The sequence below is a fragment of the Pelophylax lessonae genome, assembly GCF_965119305.1.
Source record: "Pelophylax lessonae genome assembly, chromosome: 10".
NCBI classification, from domain to species: domain Eukaryota; kingdom Metazoa; phylum Chordata; class Amphibia; order Anura; family Ranidae; genus Pelophylax; species Pelophylax lessonae.
The window spans coordinates 50,493,597-50,506,246 of record NC_138777.1 but is presented as its reverse complement, the minus strand read 5'-3'; the positions used below and the strand labels follow the sequence as shown (position 1 = coordinate 50,506,246).

Here is a 12,650-nt window from a genome sequence, read left to right as displayed (position 1 = left end):
TGATCATTTTTGATGGGCCAACCCTTGAAAATGATGGGATTTACATGTACCTTTACACAGATGAATACAGAGCAGGCTGTTGTGATGGCTTCTGATTTACAACTTAAAGAATATTTTGAATCCTTCATGAATTCTGTGTGGCTTGTCACAGCAGTGCTCTGCATATTAGGCTGGACCTCCCAGAGGCTCCAAGACAAGCCTGCAGGATTGGCATCTTTCATGTAAATTCCACATTGCATAAACAGAAATAATGCATTCCGCTCTGTCAGGTCATATTTTAATATTTACACAAAAGCACACAGACATTAACTTCAAAGCGCAGTATGTGCAGGGCTTTCTAGAAATATCCTGTTAACAGTCAGCGTGCGCTCTGTCTATAGAAACTCATGCATCTCTATAAAAGACTTATGAGATGTGGAAACACAGACATTATTAACAATATCGGTTTATGGGAAGAAATTATTTAACAGCTACACGATGGATCAAAATAGAGTGTGTCTGAAAGTGGCATAACAGCCATAGAAAAGACTGTGACATAGTTACAGGATTTAGGGTAGTCACAATCTGTAATAGCTCCTCTTAAAATTCCTTCCCATCAGATCATATTAGTGCAAGTGAGTGCATGTTAGAAGCAGATTTTTTTTTTAAAGTGAACTTTAACCATTACTCACCACCCAACTGAGTGCAACCCATCAGCTTAAAAATTTACTTTCTTCCTCAATGCAGTGATCTGCACTATATGGCCCTGCACAGCAGTGCATGGCTGTCAGGATTTGACCACGCCCACTGCGACTAGCCTTTGGTCACCACTAGAGGGAGAATCCACTCCAATCTAGCTGGCTGACCACACACAGGCAGATCTCTGTCTGGTTTACAATCTGTATGCAATCTGCCAACACACAGTGCAATTGCCCTCAACATGGAGAGGGTGCTTTGGGGTGCCCCGCAAAGCACCTTGTCAACATGTTCATGGGGACAAGGGCATTTTCCAGGCAACCCTGGGCTGTGGTTGTAGGGGTCTGCAGGTGGAGGGTTATCGGGATCTGGAAGCCTCCTTTAACAAGGGAGTCCCCAGATCCCGCCCCCCCCCCCATGTTAATCGATATCGGGTACTTCGTATTCGATACCCATTCACCAAAAAAGTGTAAAAAAGTAAAAACCACAGAACACCGTTTTTGACAAGTCCTTTATTAAAAAGAAAAAAAAAAATAGTGTCTCTCGATGTAAATCCATCATCAATCACGAAGCCCACTGACCTGAAAAATAGAAAACATTTTAAAAACACTTCGCCTCTTCTGAGGCTACCAGCCGTATGCCGTGCTTCAGCTTTAACAGCTCTTTTATAGGCAAGGGGCGGGGCCACCCGATTATGTCACCCGGTGGCACTGCCCCCTTCTAATGTCACATGATGTCAATTTTTTTTTAGTTTTTAATAAATGACGTGTCAAAAACTGTGTTCTGTGGTGTTTCCTTTTTTCACTTTTTTGGTGAATGGGTAGGGGTACGATGTACCCGATACCCATTCACATGGGGGGGTGCAGGGATCTAGGGGCCTCCTTTTGTAAAGGGAACTTTCAGATTCCAAAAAGCCCCCACCTGCAGACCCCCACAACCACAGCCCTGGGTTGTCGGGAAGAGGCCCTTGTCCCCATTAACATGAGGACAAGGTGCTTTGCGGGGCTGGCTCGCTCGTCCCCCCTTTCCTGGCCTGCCAGGCTGCATGCTCAGATAAGGGTCTGGATTGTGGGGGGGGCCCATGCCGTTTTTTTTTTTTGTTTAATTGTGACGTGGAGTACCAGACCCAAAGAGCCTTGTATAGATTTGGGGGGGGGGGGGGGCATGCCGTTGTTTTTTTTTTTATTTTGTCATAAAATTCCCCTTAACCACTTTAATACAGGGCACTTTCACCCCCTTCCTGCCTAGACCTATTTTAAGTTTTCAGTGCTTATTAGCATCTATAGGAAATATTGCTTAGCTTGGCCTGGCACTGCTCCCCATCTTTAACATTGGTTTCTATGGGAAATATTGGTCAGCTTGGCATAGCACTGCTCACAAACTATAAGGGACAGGGACACAAAACTTGGGGAGCACCGGGAGGGGACCCAGGACTACAACATATCCATACATTTTAAAAGTGGTGTATGCCTGTACACTACACTGACTGCACTAATCTGATTCAACACACTATCCACTAACTACTTGCCTAATCTCTGTGATTGGCCAAAGCATACAGGTCAGGTGCATGCTTTGGCCAATCATCAGCAATCAATGCACCGCAACAGCGCAGTGCATTATGGGGGCGCTCATCAGTGGGCGAACTTACCGCCGAGGGCCCCATTTGTTTGTGTGTTCAGCGGACACATGAACAGCTGATGTTCGAATCAAACTTACGTTTGACTCAAACATAGACCCCCGTCCCTAGTTTTCAAGGAATCCAGAGTGAGGCATGAAATATTTGAGGGTGGGAGGACTAAATTGATTCCAGTATGCCACGGAATATACTCCTGAGCCCCCACAGGTATTTTCTAATGTTTCCTCAGCCCCTGGACCATCCCCATCTAGTTATGAGGCAGTATACTCCTCTCTCTTACTAAAGAAAGAGAATGATTTAAGACTAAATCGTACTGTGTCTATGCCCACACAAGCACCTCCTGCCCCTGTTCAACAAGTAGAACAACAACTCACAGATAGCCAGCATGGGGCAGGAGGGGAACAGGGAGCAAGAGGAGAAGAAATTCCAAGGGAAGATAAGGGTGTGGGAAGTACAGTAAAACCTTGGTTTGAGAGTAACTTGGTTTGAGAGCGCTTTGCAAGACAAGCAAATTTTTTAAATAAATTTTGACTTGATATACAAGCGATGTCTTGATATACAAGTAGCGTCATGTATAAAAAAGAAAAGAGGAGTCTCTAAAGTGTAGCAATATGGTTACATTTAATGAAGGTTCAATATTTAGCAACTCACATGGTGGATGATTAAAACAGGCACATCTAAGTGTGCAGGCATCTGGGGTAAAGCTGTCCACATAGACCATCCTCTGCACAGCCATCTTCATCATCCCTTCCCCGCTGCGCTCCACGAATGATTCAAAGCCTCACTTTCAGATCACTCTACTGCAGGCTATTCTTCCTGGTCACGATTGCAGACTGACAGTGGTGAGAGCCGGTGGTTCAGAAGATGGTCTATGTGGACAGCTTTACCCCGGATGCCTGCAATGTTAGGTGTGCCTATTTTAATCATCAACCATGTGAGTTGCTAAATGTTGAACCTTCATTAAATGTAATCATATTGCTACACTTAGAGGCGCCTCTCATCTCTCTTATATTCTGTAGCTCTGCTAGATTTTGCTTCTAATCCCCTTGGGAAGGCTGCATATTGTGGATGGACATTTTATTGTTACACAACCTATCACATTGCTATAATCTTTGTATATAGACTATAAACTGAAGGACTTGTGGAACGAATCATCCGAGTTTCCATTATTTCTTATGGGGAAATTTGCTTTGATATAAGAGTGCTTTGGATTACAAGCATGTTTCCAGAACGAATTATGCTCGCAATCCAAGGTTTTACTGTACTTCATTGCCTGACTCCACAGTGGTGTATTCCCCTATTACATTTCGATTGGGGCAGAAAGTAAGACCAGTGATGCAATTTCCATATATTATAATGGGAAATGATGTAGTAATTAAACCCATGGATACACCTGAACTAAATGATATATTAATTGACAGAATCTTGGGATATGACTCGGACTCAGGGTTTGGTTGGACAAAGGTGCCCATTGAGATTTTGTTTTCTTTTGATAAATTGGGTGATATACAAATGAAACCGTTGTATCTTCCGTAAGCCTCAATTTGTAATAGTAAAAAAGCATTGATTTTTGGATTGTAGAAGTTTCAGAGCAATGAGACTTGTATGAATATTGCAAACGATGAGCTGACCGCTCAGATTGTAAAACTGCAGTAACGTAGGATATATGTGTATGCGTTGCGCTCTTTGTGTTGTGTTAGCTAACTAATGATGATTAAATGTTGCTTGTATGAAGATGTTGAATGCATTTTGTTTTCTCTGTAGTAAATGTGACAATGTTACCTAAATTAGGACAGAAAGGTAAAGCTAAGTATGGCTGATTTGTAACATAAGTTTTGCTACGTATGTTTGAGGGTCTATGTAAGTTTATTATTAGGAGAGATAAGTAATCAAATTAAGGTGACCGTTTTGTAGAGTGGTACTGTATATGAGAAGGATAGAAGCCTTTTTAGAAAGTTTTTGTATGTTTAAAGTGGTTGTAAACCCACATTTTTAGCTTTTACCTATAGGTAAGTCTTTAATAAGGCTTACTTATAGGTACTGTAAATATCTCCTAAACTTGCGCCGTTTAGGAGATATTTACATTGCATGCAGTCGATGACGTCATTGGCGTATGCGCTCTGAAGAAACAGCCGCCTGTGCCCTTTCTTCAGAGCCCTGTGCCATCCGGCGGGTCCCACGTGCATGCGCAGGAGTGACGTCACGCGGCTTCCAGCCAGTAGTATAGCTGGAGTCCGCAGACCAGGAAGGAAGACAGCTGAAAATGTATGAGGCCTCCAGCCGAGACGGCGAGGGCTTTGTTTGGAGGTAAGTGTTGCATAATGTGCTAGTATGTGATGCATATTAGCACATTATGCATTTACTTTTCAGGGGGAAAAAAAAAAAAAAAACACACTGGGTTTACTTCCTCTTTAACTGAGAAATCATTTGTACAGCCTCCCCCATACATAGAGGGACATGTCATAGGCAGGTATGAGCAGAGAGCAAGTCTCGATGCCCTACTCTGTAGACTGGGGGAATCAGGTTTAAGTAATTTTGTTGTACGGGAACATGACCAGACCCCATCAGTCTTCAGTCGCAGTGCATATACCCCAAATTGTACCCCTAGGCTTGACACTTTCAGCATAAGTAGGATGAAAACGGCCACAGAAGCGACCAATGGGCTCACAGGTCAAATGTCCACTTCCACCCCAAAGACTCCCGGTGCCAGAAACCGAACTTGCCTTGTCTTTCAACTCAGCTATGACAGATCTATTCTGCTCAATAATTCAGACTTATAGTCCCACTTTGGCGGACTTTCAGCAGCTTCTACTGACTATTTTCAATGCAGAGGAGAGGGACTGAATAAGTTAAGCAGGTTTAAAGAATGTTGAAGAGTTAGGAAAAAAACAGCTGTGACCTCATTGGGTGGGTTACAGATCGTAAACGAAGAGAGAATCTGACCGTAGAATGAAACAGAAAGTTGACATGTTAGCAGAGGCACTGACAATAAAAAACTCTGAAAGGCAGAGAACGCACAGACGGGGAAACTGGGCAGAAACCAGTGTGCATATTACAAAGAGGAGGGACACTGGAAATGAGAGTGTCCCCAAAGGGGACCAAGGAGGCGGAGACCGGACCCTGTGAGGAAGGAATCTGGGGGGGGGGGGCAGGTTCAAAATGGGCGAATCCAAGCCCTGCAAACTGAGATAACATGCACTGCATTGATGCATTCACACAATTTCACACTAACTATCCGCAAGAATGAGTCCTTCCATTTAAAGAGCACCTGTCATTTCAGATCCATCATGGCAGCGCCTGCTAGCGGGCATCCACTCAACTGCTGCCGCCACGTTCCTCACCTTGTGTCACTGCCGCATCAGCAGCCGTTCTATTAAAGTGAATGGGACTGTCGGTGAGTCAACAGCGAGTTAGAAGTGGAGCTGCTGTGGGTCAGAAAGGACAATTGCTCTTTAAAAATCATGATTTAAATCAAATCCACACTGATTAATATCTATTTCCAATTTGCTTGGATTTCAACTTTAAAGCAGTAATAAACTCTCATCTGAAAAAACAGCTGACGGGTGGGGTTTTTATCACAGAAGATATCCTAGTGGTCTCCTCAAGGTACAATTGCCTCTTCGGGCCTGTCAGCAGAAATGTAGTAGCATGTGCAGCTTAGACCACATTTATGGCCATGCTGTGAGCCGCGGTTAAGTGCGCCCCGTGCACAGGCATGGGAGTGACATCATCATGGCCTGGCCATTCGAGTGGTCGGAGAGCACAAACCTGGAAGGAAGAACATGGAACCTGCCGGGAACTGTTGGAGCAGTGACAGTGCAGCTCTAGATGACTGCCTTTTTTTCAGGTAAGTCTGCCATAGTATGCTAATATGTGGTGCATACTAGCACAATATGGCATATATCTTCAGCCCCCCCCCCCCCCTTTTTTTTTTTTTACTACCACTTTCATCGACTTAGGGCAAAGAATGACACTTTTTTTGATCATAGTGGATGTGTTCTATTACAAATTAAATATCACAAATGACTCCAATGATTACATTCTAATGATCTATCTACCTGTCTGTTTATATGATATAAAAGTAATATAAATGATATAAAATAATACAGTGAATTGTCATTTGCGATTCTGAGCAGTCATTTTTAATGTAAAGTGTGACTCACAGGCGACAGATGATTAAACCTTTCAGCACAGGAATGAATGATGATGTTCAGAAATGAGCTGCGGAGTTCTTTGTTTCGGTACCTCTTTTGATAGGAATGTATTATTGTTTTGCATTGTGTCCCGATTCTAAAGTAGCCACTTCTGTGTGTATAAAATTAAATAATTAATTTCATGCCTTTAATGCTTTTCATTTTTTAATATTGTCATATATTTTTTGTTTGGTAGGATAATGTTGACCTTGGCGATTTAATGTTCTCGCTGTGCTACCTCCCTACTGCTGGAAGACTTACCATCACCATCATAAAGGCAAGAAATCTCAAAGCCATGGATATCACTGGGGCATCTGGTGAGTAATTACAGCGGCTTGTTCATTAGGTTCATAACACCTACCTGTTATTGGAGACACTACACTTAAAGTGGTTGTATACCCAGAGAAATGACTGGCCTCAGGTGATACACAGAGAAGAAACAAAGCCTCCTACGGAAGTTGTACCTGTTTATCTGCAGCCCTCTCTTCTCTATATCCGTTCAAAGTGCTTATTCATGAAGCTTGTCTGAGAGATCAGAAAAAAGGGGGTGTGGAGCTGAAGTTACACTCGGCAGAGCTCAGAAAGAAGAGTTCTGAGAGCTGATTGGAGGGAAGGGACACACCCCCTCACACAGTAAATAGAAACACAGCTGAGGCTGTCAATCAGCTGCATGCACCTCCTCTGTCACCATTTTTCTCTTGATGTCAGGAAAACTTGTCAGAAGGAATTCATGCTGATAGCAGAGGAAGGAAGCAGCAGATAGAAATGACACTTCGCACTCCTAATTGAGACAAGTACACACTATAGAGGGATATGCTTTGTTCATGTCTGAGGTTTACAACCACTTTAAAGCTGAACTTTGGGAAAACATTTTAAGTACCCTTGCAGTGGGATTATTCCTGCATTGCAAGGGTTAAATGCTCATTTTTGGTAGGGCGCCTTTTAATGCAATTTTACTTACCTTATCCCTCGCTCCTACAAGCTTCCTCCTGTCCAAGAAACTGGTTGCCGAAAGCCTCTGGACTTTAGTGTCCCATTCATCAGTTGCATTCTGGCAGCATCACATACAATGCAAGCTCATCCACAAACCCAAGCGAACAACCCAAGCAGGGAAGAGGAGAGCACGGGATAAGGTAAGTAAAATTGCTTTCAATGGTACCCCAGGTAAAAACAAGCACTGCAAGGATGGAGCTCAGCTTTTAAGTAAATGTAAAAAAATGTGGATAACATTTAGTTGGCTAGCGCAATGTGTTTCATAAGCTATTACCATTTTTCTATAAAACACTTTTCACCTTCTTTTTATCCTTTGTTGCATCACAGTGCTGCTGATCTCCTGTAGCCTTTTTGCAACCACTTCCTGTCTACATGCACCCTAGTGATGGCTGCTTGGCATTTCTCAGGGCAGGTTTCCTGATGGTGACAACAGTGGACCATGCTGCGGTATGTGTTGAAACATCCCCTTGTAGTCTCCATCAGATGCATGTGGGGAAGGGTGACAAATGCAGGAGCACAGTTGGAAGGCAGGGACAGATCGTTGTCACTTCATACCAGGAAGTGCAAAAACAAGGACTTTCAGAGCAGGATCACAAGTTCAATTTTGGTGAAAGCTGCACATGTTCACATGCATCAGCACATCCAGCAGTTACCAAAGTCCCCATAGCTAGTGCCCCCATTGGAAGATTTCCCCTCTATTACTGTTTTGGGGACAGTGATAATGGCAGGATTATAGCAAATATAGAGGATGAATCTCCCTATCGGAGGTACAAAGACAGCAATAACCATCTGACAGGTGCTCTAATCCCTCTCCACTCTGTCCAAAACCAAAGAAAAGGTTCTCCCTTTAGTTATACTTTAAGCCTATGGGGTAAAACTAGGGTGACCACATTTCCAAACTGCCATCCAGGGACAACTACCCCCCCCCCCCTTCCGAAAAAGAGATGATTTTTCATACCTTTTTTTCCCCAATTCACTAGTTCTGGGAGGAGGGGGGGTTGGGTATCACGTCATCACGTTTACAGGTTCATGCTGGGACCTGTAGTTCTTTACTATATGAGGGGGCGGGGATGTGTCAAATCTTCAGTTCTTAGGGGTTCATGCTGGGACCTGTAGCCCTTCACTTTTGGGGGGGGGGGGAGTAACATCCCCCAAAAGTGAAGGACTACAAGTCCCAACATGAACCCCTGAGATTTAAAGGATGCTTCCTCTTGCCATCACCCCAGGGGGGTTTCTGTCCTTTGCTGCCAGCTCAACTGCTGTCCTCTCTGCAGTCAGTGCCTCATGATACATGGTGTTCCATCCATCCTTGGCGCCCGGCCTCACTTCTAAGTATTGAGAGTTTCTCTTAAATCTTGGCAGTTCCCTTTCTTCTGAGCATGCGGCTGGAGAAGATTGAGGAGGAGGTATGTGGAGCTAAAGCACCAGGCATGGAGGAGGAGGAAGTTAAATGCTGGGGCCTTGCTCTGTGTTGATGTGATGTCACTGGTTGCTAGATGGCAGGCGGTCCTAGCAACCAGTTCGGGCAGTGTAGAGCCAGTGGTTTAACAAGGTAAATGGGTCTCGGCTGGCCATGACCAATGTAGAATAGATGTCACCCCCAAACTCTTAGGCTGCTTAAAGCCAAAGGCTCCACCCCCATGCCATAAACCTTTCCCTTTACCTAAATAATTGAGACCACACCGTGCTTGGAGTTAATTGGCCACAGCAGCCATTTTATTAACCCTTTTACCTTAAAATTAACATAAGGAGAAAAAACATTCCTTACAAACATAAAACAATCAGTCATTAGGCCTGTTGGTCTTTGAGGCTCCTCCAAATAATTCCAAATCCTGCACTGCGGGACCTGTGCCCTGATAGGCCTCCAGCCGCGTCACCGGCTCGGAGACAAACCACTCCCCGCAGTGCCACCATTTTGAATTCCATTTAAACTGACATTAAATGGAATGCACCATAGGGACCCATACCAACGATGAGTCCCAACCATACCCTTATCCTAAACTGTTAACCTCCCCCGCCAGCAAAGACCAACAAAACGCCCAGCTGCCATGACAATATAAAATTCCCCCAGAAAGGACAGAAAGCACAAAAGACATGAATCAAATTCAACCATAACAGTCCCATAAATTAGGGAGGGTGGGTGGGAAGCTTCTTCTTCCTTCGTCCGTTGAACTTCCACTGACCTCCAATCTGAGGGGCCACCCCTCCTAACTGTACCTCAACCCCTCCCAAACCTGATACACCAATCCCTGAATACCCCCCAACTCAAAACAATTTAATTTAACTCACACCTGCCCTGTCTCCCCTCTTCACATGGTCATGTCTGCCCTGCGCTATTTTTTTTTTTTTTTTTTTTTTCTTCGCTTCGGGCCTTGCTTGACCAATGTAGAATAGATGTCACCCCCAAACTCTTAGGCTGCTTAAAGCCAAAGGCTCCACCCCCATGCCATAAACCTTTCCCTTTACCTAAATAATTGAGACCACACTGTGCTTGGAGTTAATTGGCCACAGCAGCCATTTTATTAACCCTTTTACCTTAAAATTAACATAAGGAGAAAAAACATTCCTTACAAACATAAAACAATCAGTCATTAGGCCTGTTGGTCTTTGAGGCTCCTCCAAATAATTCCAAATCCTGCACTGCGGGACCTGTGCCCTGATAGGCCTCCAGCCGCGTCACCGGCTCGGAGACAAACCACTCCCCGCAGTGCCACCATTTTGAATTCCATTTAAACTGACATTAAATGGAATGCACCATAGGGACCCATACCAACGATGAGTCCCAACCATACCCTTATCCTAAACTGTTCACCTCCCCCGCCAGCAAAGACCAACAAAACGCCACCAGCACCCAAGGGTGACACCTTACCCTTGCGTGCCCCTCCAAACCCTCAAGGCTCGCTGGATCCCATCCTGTAATCCCAGGGCCCATAAATCTATACCCACCGCATTGAGGTGGACTCCATCATCCCGCAGATACCGCCATGTGTCCACTTCCAACTCCAGGTGGCGAACCACCAACCCCCCATTCCGACACACAAAGCGCCCCACTTCCTTGTTCAACTTAATCCGAGCCTTATTAAGGCGCGCGACCGACCTGGCCATGCGCCAGGACGTGCGGGCCACCATATCCGACCAAACTACAAGCAGCGCCGGAAAAGCCGTGCGCAGCCGAAGGAAATCCAACTTTATGTCCCTGATCAAGGCCCGCGCGGACCTGGCCCCCAAATCGTTGCCCCCGGCATGCAGCACCAAAACATCTGGCTGCCTGTCCAACCGGGCGAAACGATGCACTTCGGGAAGGACCCTGCCCCAAGTAAGCCCCGGCACCCCCAGCCACCTGACACAAGCCTCGTGCCGAGAAAAACCAAGTTGTCTACCATTAGGACGCACATCAGCTCTCCGGGCCCCCCAGAAAACATACGAGTGTCCCACGATCCAAACAAGGCAGGGTTCCAAACCTACAAGAAAAGGGGACAAAAGGAAAAGAAAACCAACCAATAATCAGATAACCAGCCGGGCCCACACCCCCCCAGCGACAAAACCACCCCCCGTACATACCCTACACCAACAGCTGTGGACGAACGTACAACAAGAACCTCCTAGACTCCCAGCGCCCAATGCGTTTGACCGCATCGTCGTTCAATCCCCAGCGTGCAGCCTCAGTGGCCGCCCCGATCCGAAAGGAATGAGATGCAAACCTACTGGCATCCAAACCCAAAGAGCCCACACACCTTCTGAACACCGATACAAATTGAAAACGAGATAACGACGACCCGTCCGCATGCATTAAAAATGAACCGGGCCGCGAAGGGCGGATTGCCCAGTAATCCCGAACCGCCCCTACCGGGCACAGCGGTGAAGACGGCACCGCGAACAACCGGACACGGACCCCCTTGCCACTCTGGTCCGTTTTGGACCGTCGAAGGAGGATAGTAACCCCCTCCCGACCGACAGAGACATCCTGACCCAATAGGCCCCCCGGCACCGTCCGGGAGGAGCTGACCAATTCCCCAATCCGGAAAGCCCCGAAAAAAGCGAGAGAAAAGGCCGCCTTAAACAACACCACCTCGTAACTCGAGGCGCAGTGCTCCCCCAATTGCCGGCAGACGTCCTGCAAAAGAGCGAAGGACACCGGGCGCCTAGTGTCCCTCCTCCGATAAGCCCTGGAATAGCCCCGTAACGCTTGTCTCACCACGAAGTCCTTCGTGTAATCCTGACAACCCAGAAATTTAAACAGAAAGGCCAAGCCGGACAACTTGCGAGCCACAGCGGAAGCCGACGCGCCCCTCTCAAAATGATCAGAGACAAAAGAAAGTAACACCCACCTGACCTCCGGACCCAGAGGATCCACCGATGCCACCCGCAACACCTCCAGCCACTCCAACCATACCTTGCAATAAGCCGACCACGTGGACTCGCTCACCGACTTCCTGATCCATCCAGCGAGGACCCCAAGGCAATCCCCCATAGCCACTCCGGACACGTGACTCCGCGTTGCTCCGCTGCCGGTGCCAACTCCCGGAACCTGTCCCACTGAAAACGAGACAGCGCGTCAGCAATATCATTCTTAACCCCCGGAATGTGCACAGCGTACAGGAAAACATTCAACCGTAGACACCGCAACACCAAATACCTGAGGAGGCGCACCACCGGCTGAGACGAAGCCGACGCGCGGTTGATCACCTGAACCACCCCGAGATTGTCGCAATGGAGGCGAACCTTCAGGTTCCTGAACTCCGCCCCCCAAATCTCCAGGGCCACCACCACCGGGAACAGTTCCAGCAACACCAAGTTGCTGACCAGCCCCGCTACCTGCCATGCCCCCGGCCAAGGGGCGGCGCTCCACGCCCCCCGGTGAAAAGCCCCGTACCCCGCCGAACCAGCAGCATCGGTAAACAGTTCCAAATCAAAGTTGCTGATCGGCCCGGCCATCCACAAGGATCTACCATTGTATGTGGCCAAAAAACCGTGCCACAGACGCAAGTCATCCCTGTGTTCCCTGTTGAGCCTGACGAAGTGAGTGGGCAACTTCACCCCCGAAGTCGCCGCCGACAGCCGTCGGCAGAAAACCCGGCCCATGGGCATAATGCGGCAGGCAAAATTCAATTTACCCAGCAACGACTGCAAGCTGCGCAACTGAATCTTGCGCA

The 12,650-nt window shown here is 46.7% G+C and overlaps 1 protein-coding gene across 3 annotated transcripts in view; it reads left to right on the top strand.

Annotated features, from left to right (window-relative positions):
• The window catches only part of SYT9 (synaptotagmin 9), a 304,507-nt gene that overhangs the window by 248,496 nt on the left and 43,361 nt on the right, over positions 1 to 12,650 (top strand). For all 3 annotated transcript variants that reach the window (XR_014225801.1, XM_082270207.1, XM_082270206.1), the window contains exon 4: positions 6,701 to 6,821. Coding sequence is in view for 2 of the 3 variants with exons in the window: in XM_082270207.1 (XP_082126333.1) it covers positions 6,701 to 6,821 (121 nt within the window). In the remaining variant the exon portion in view is untranslated. The remainder of the gene's footprint in view (positions 1 to 6,700; positions 6,822 to 12,650) is intronic.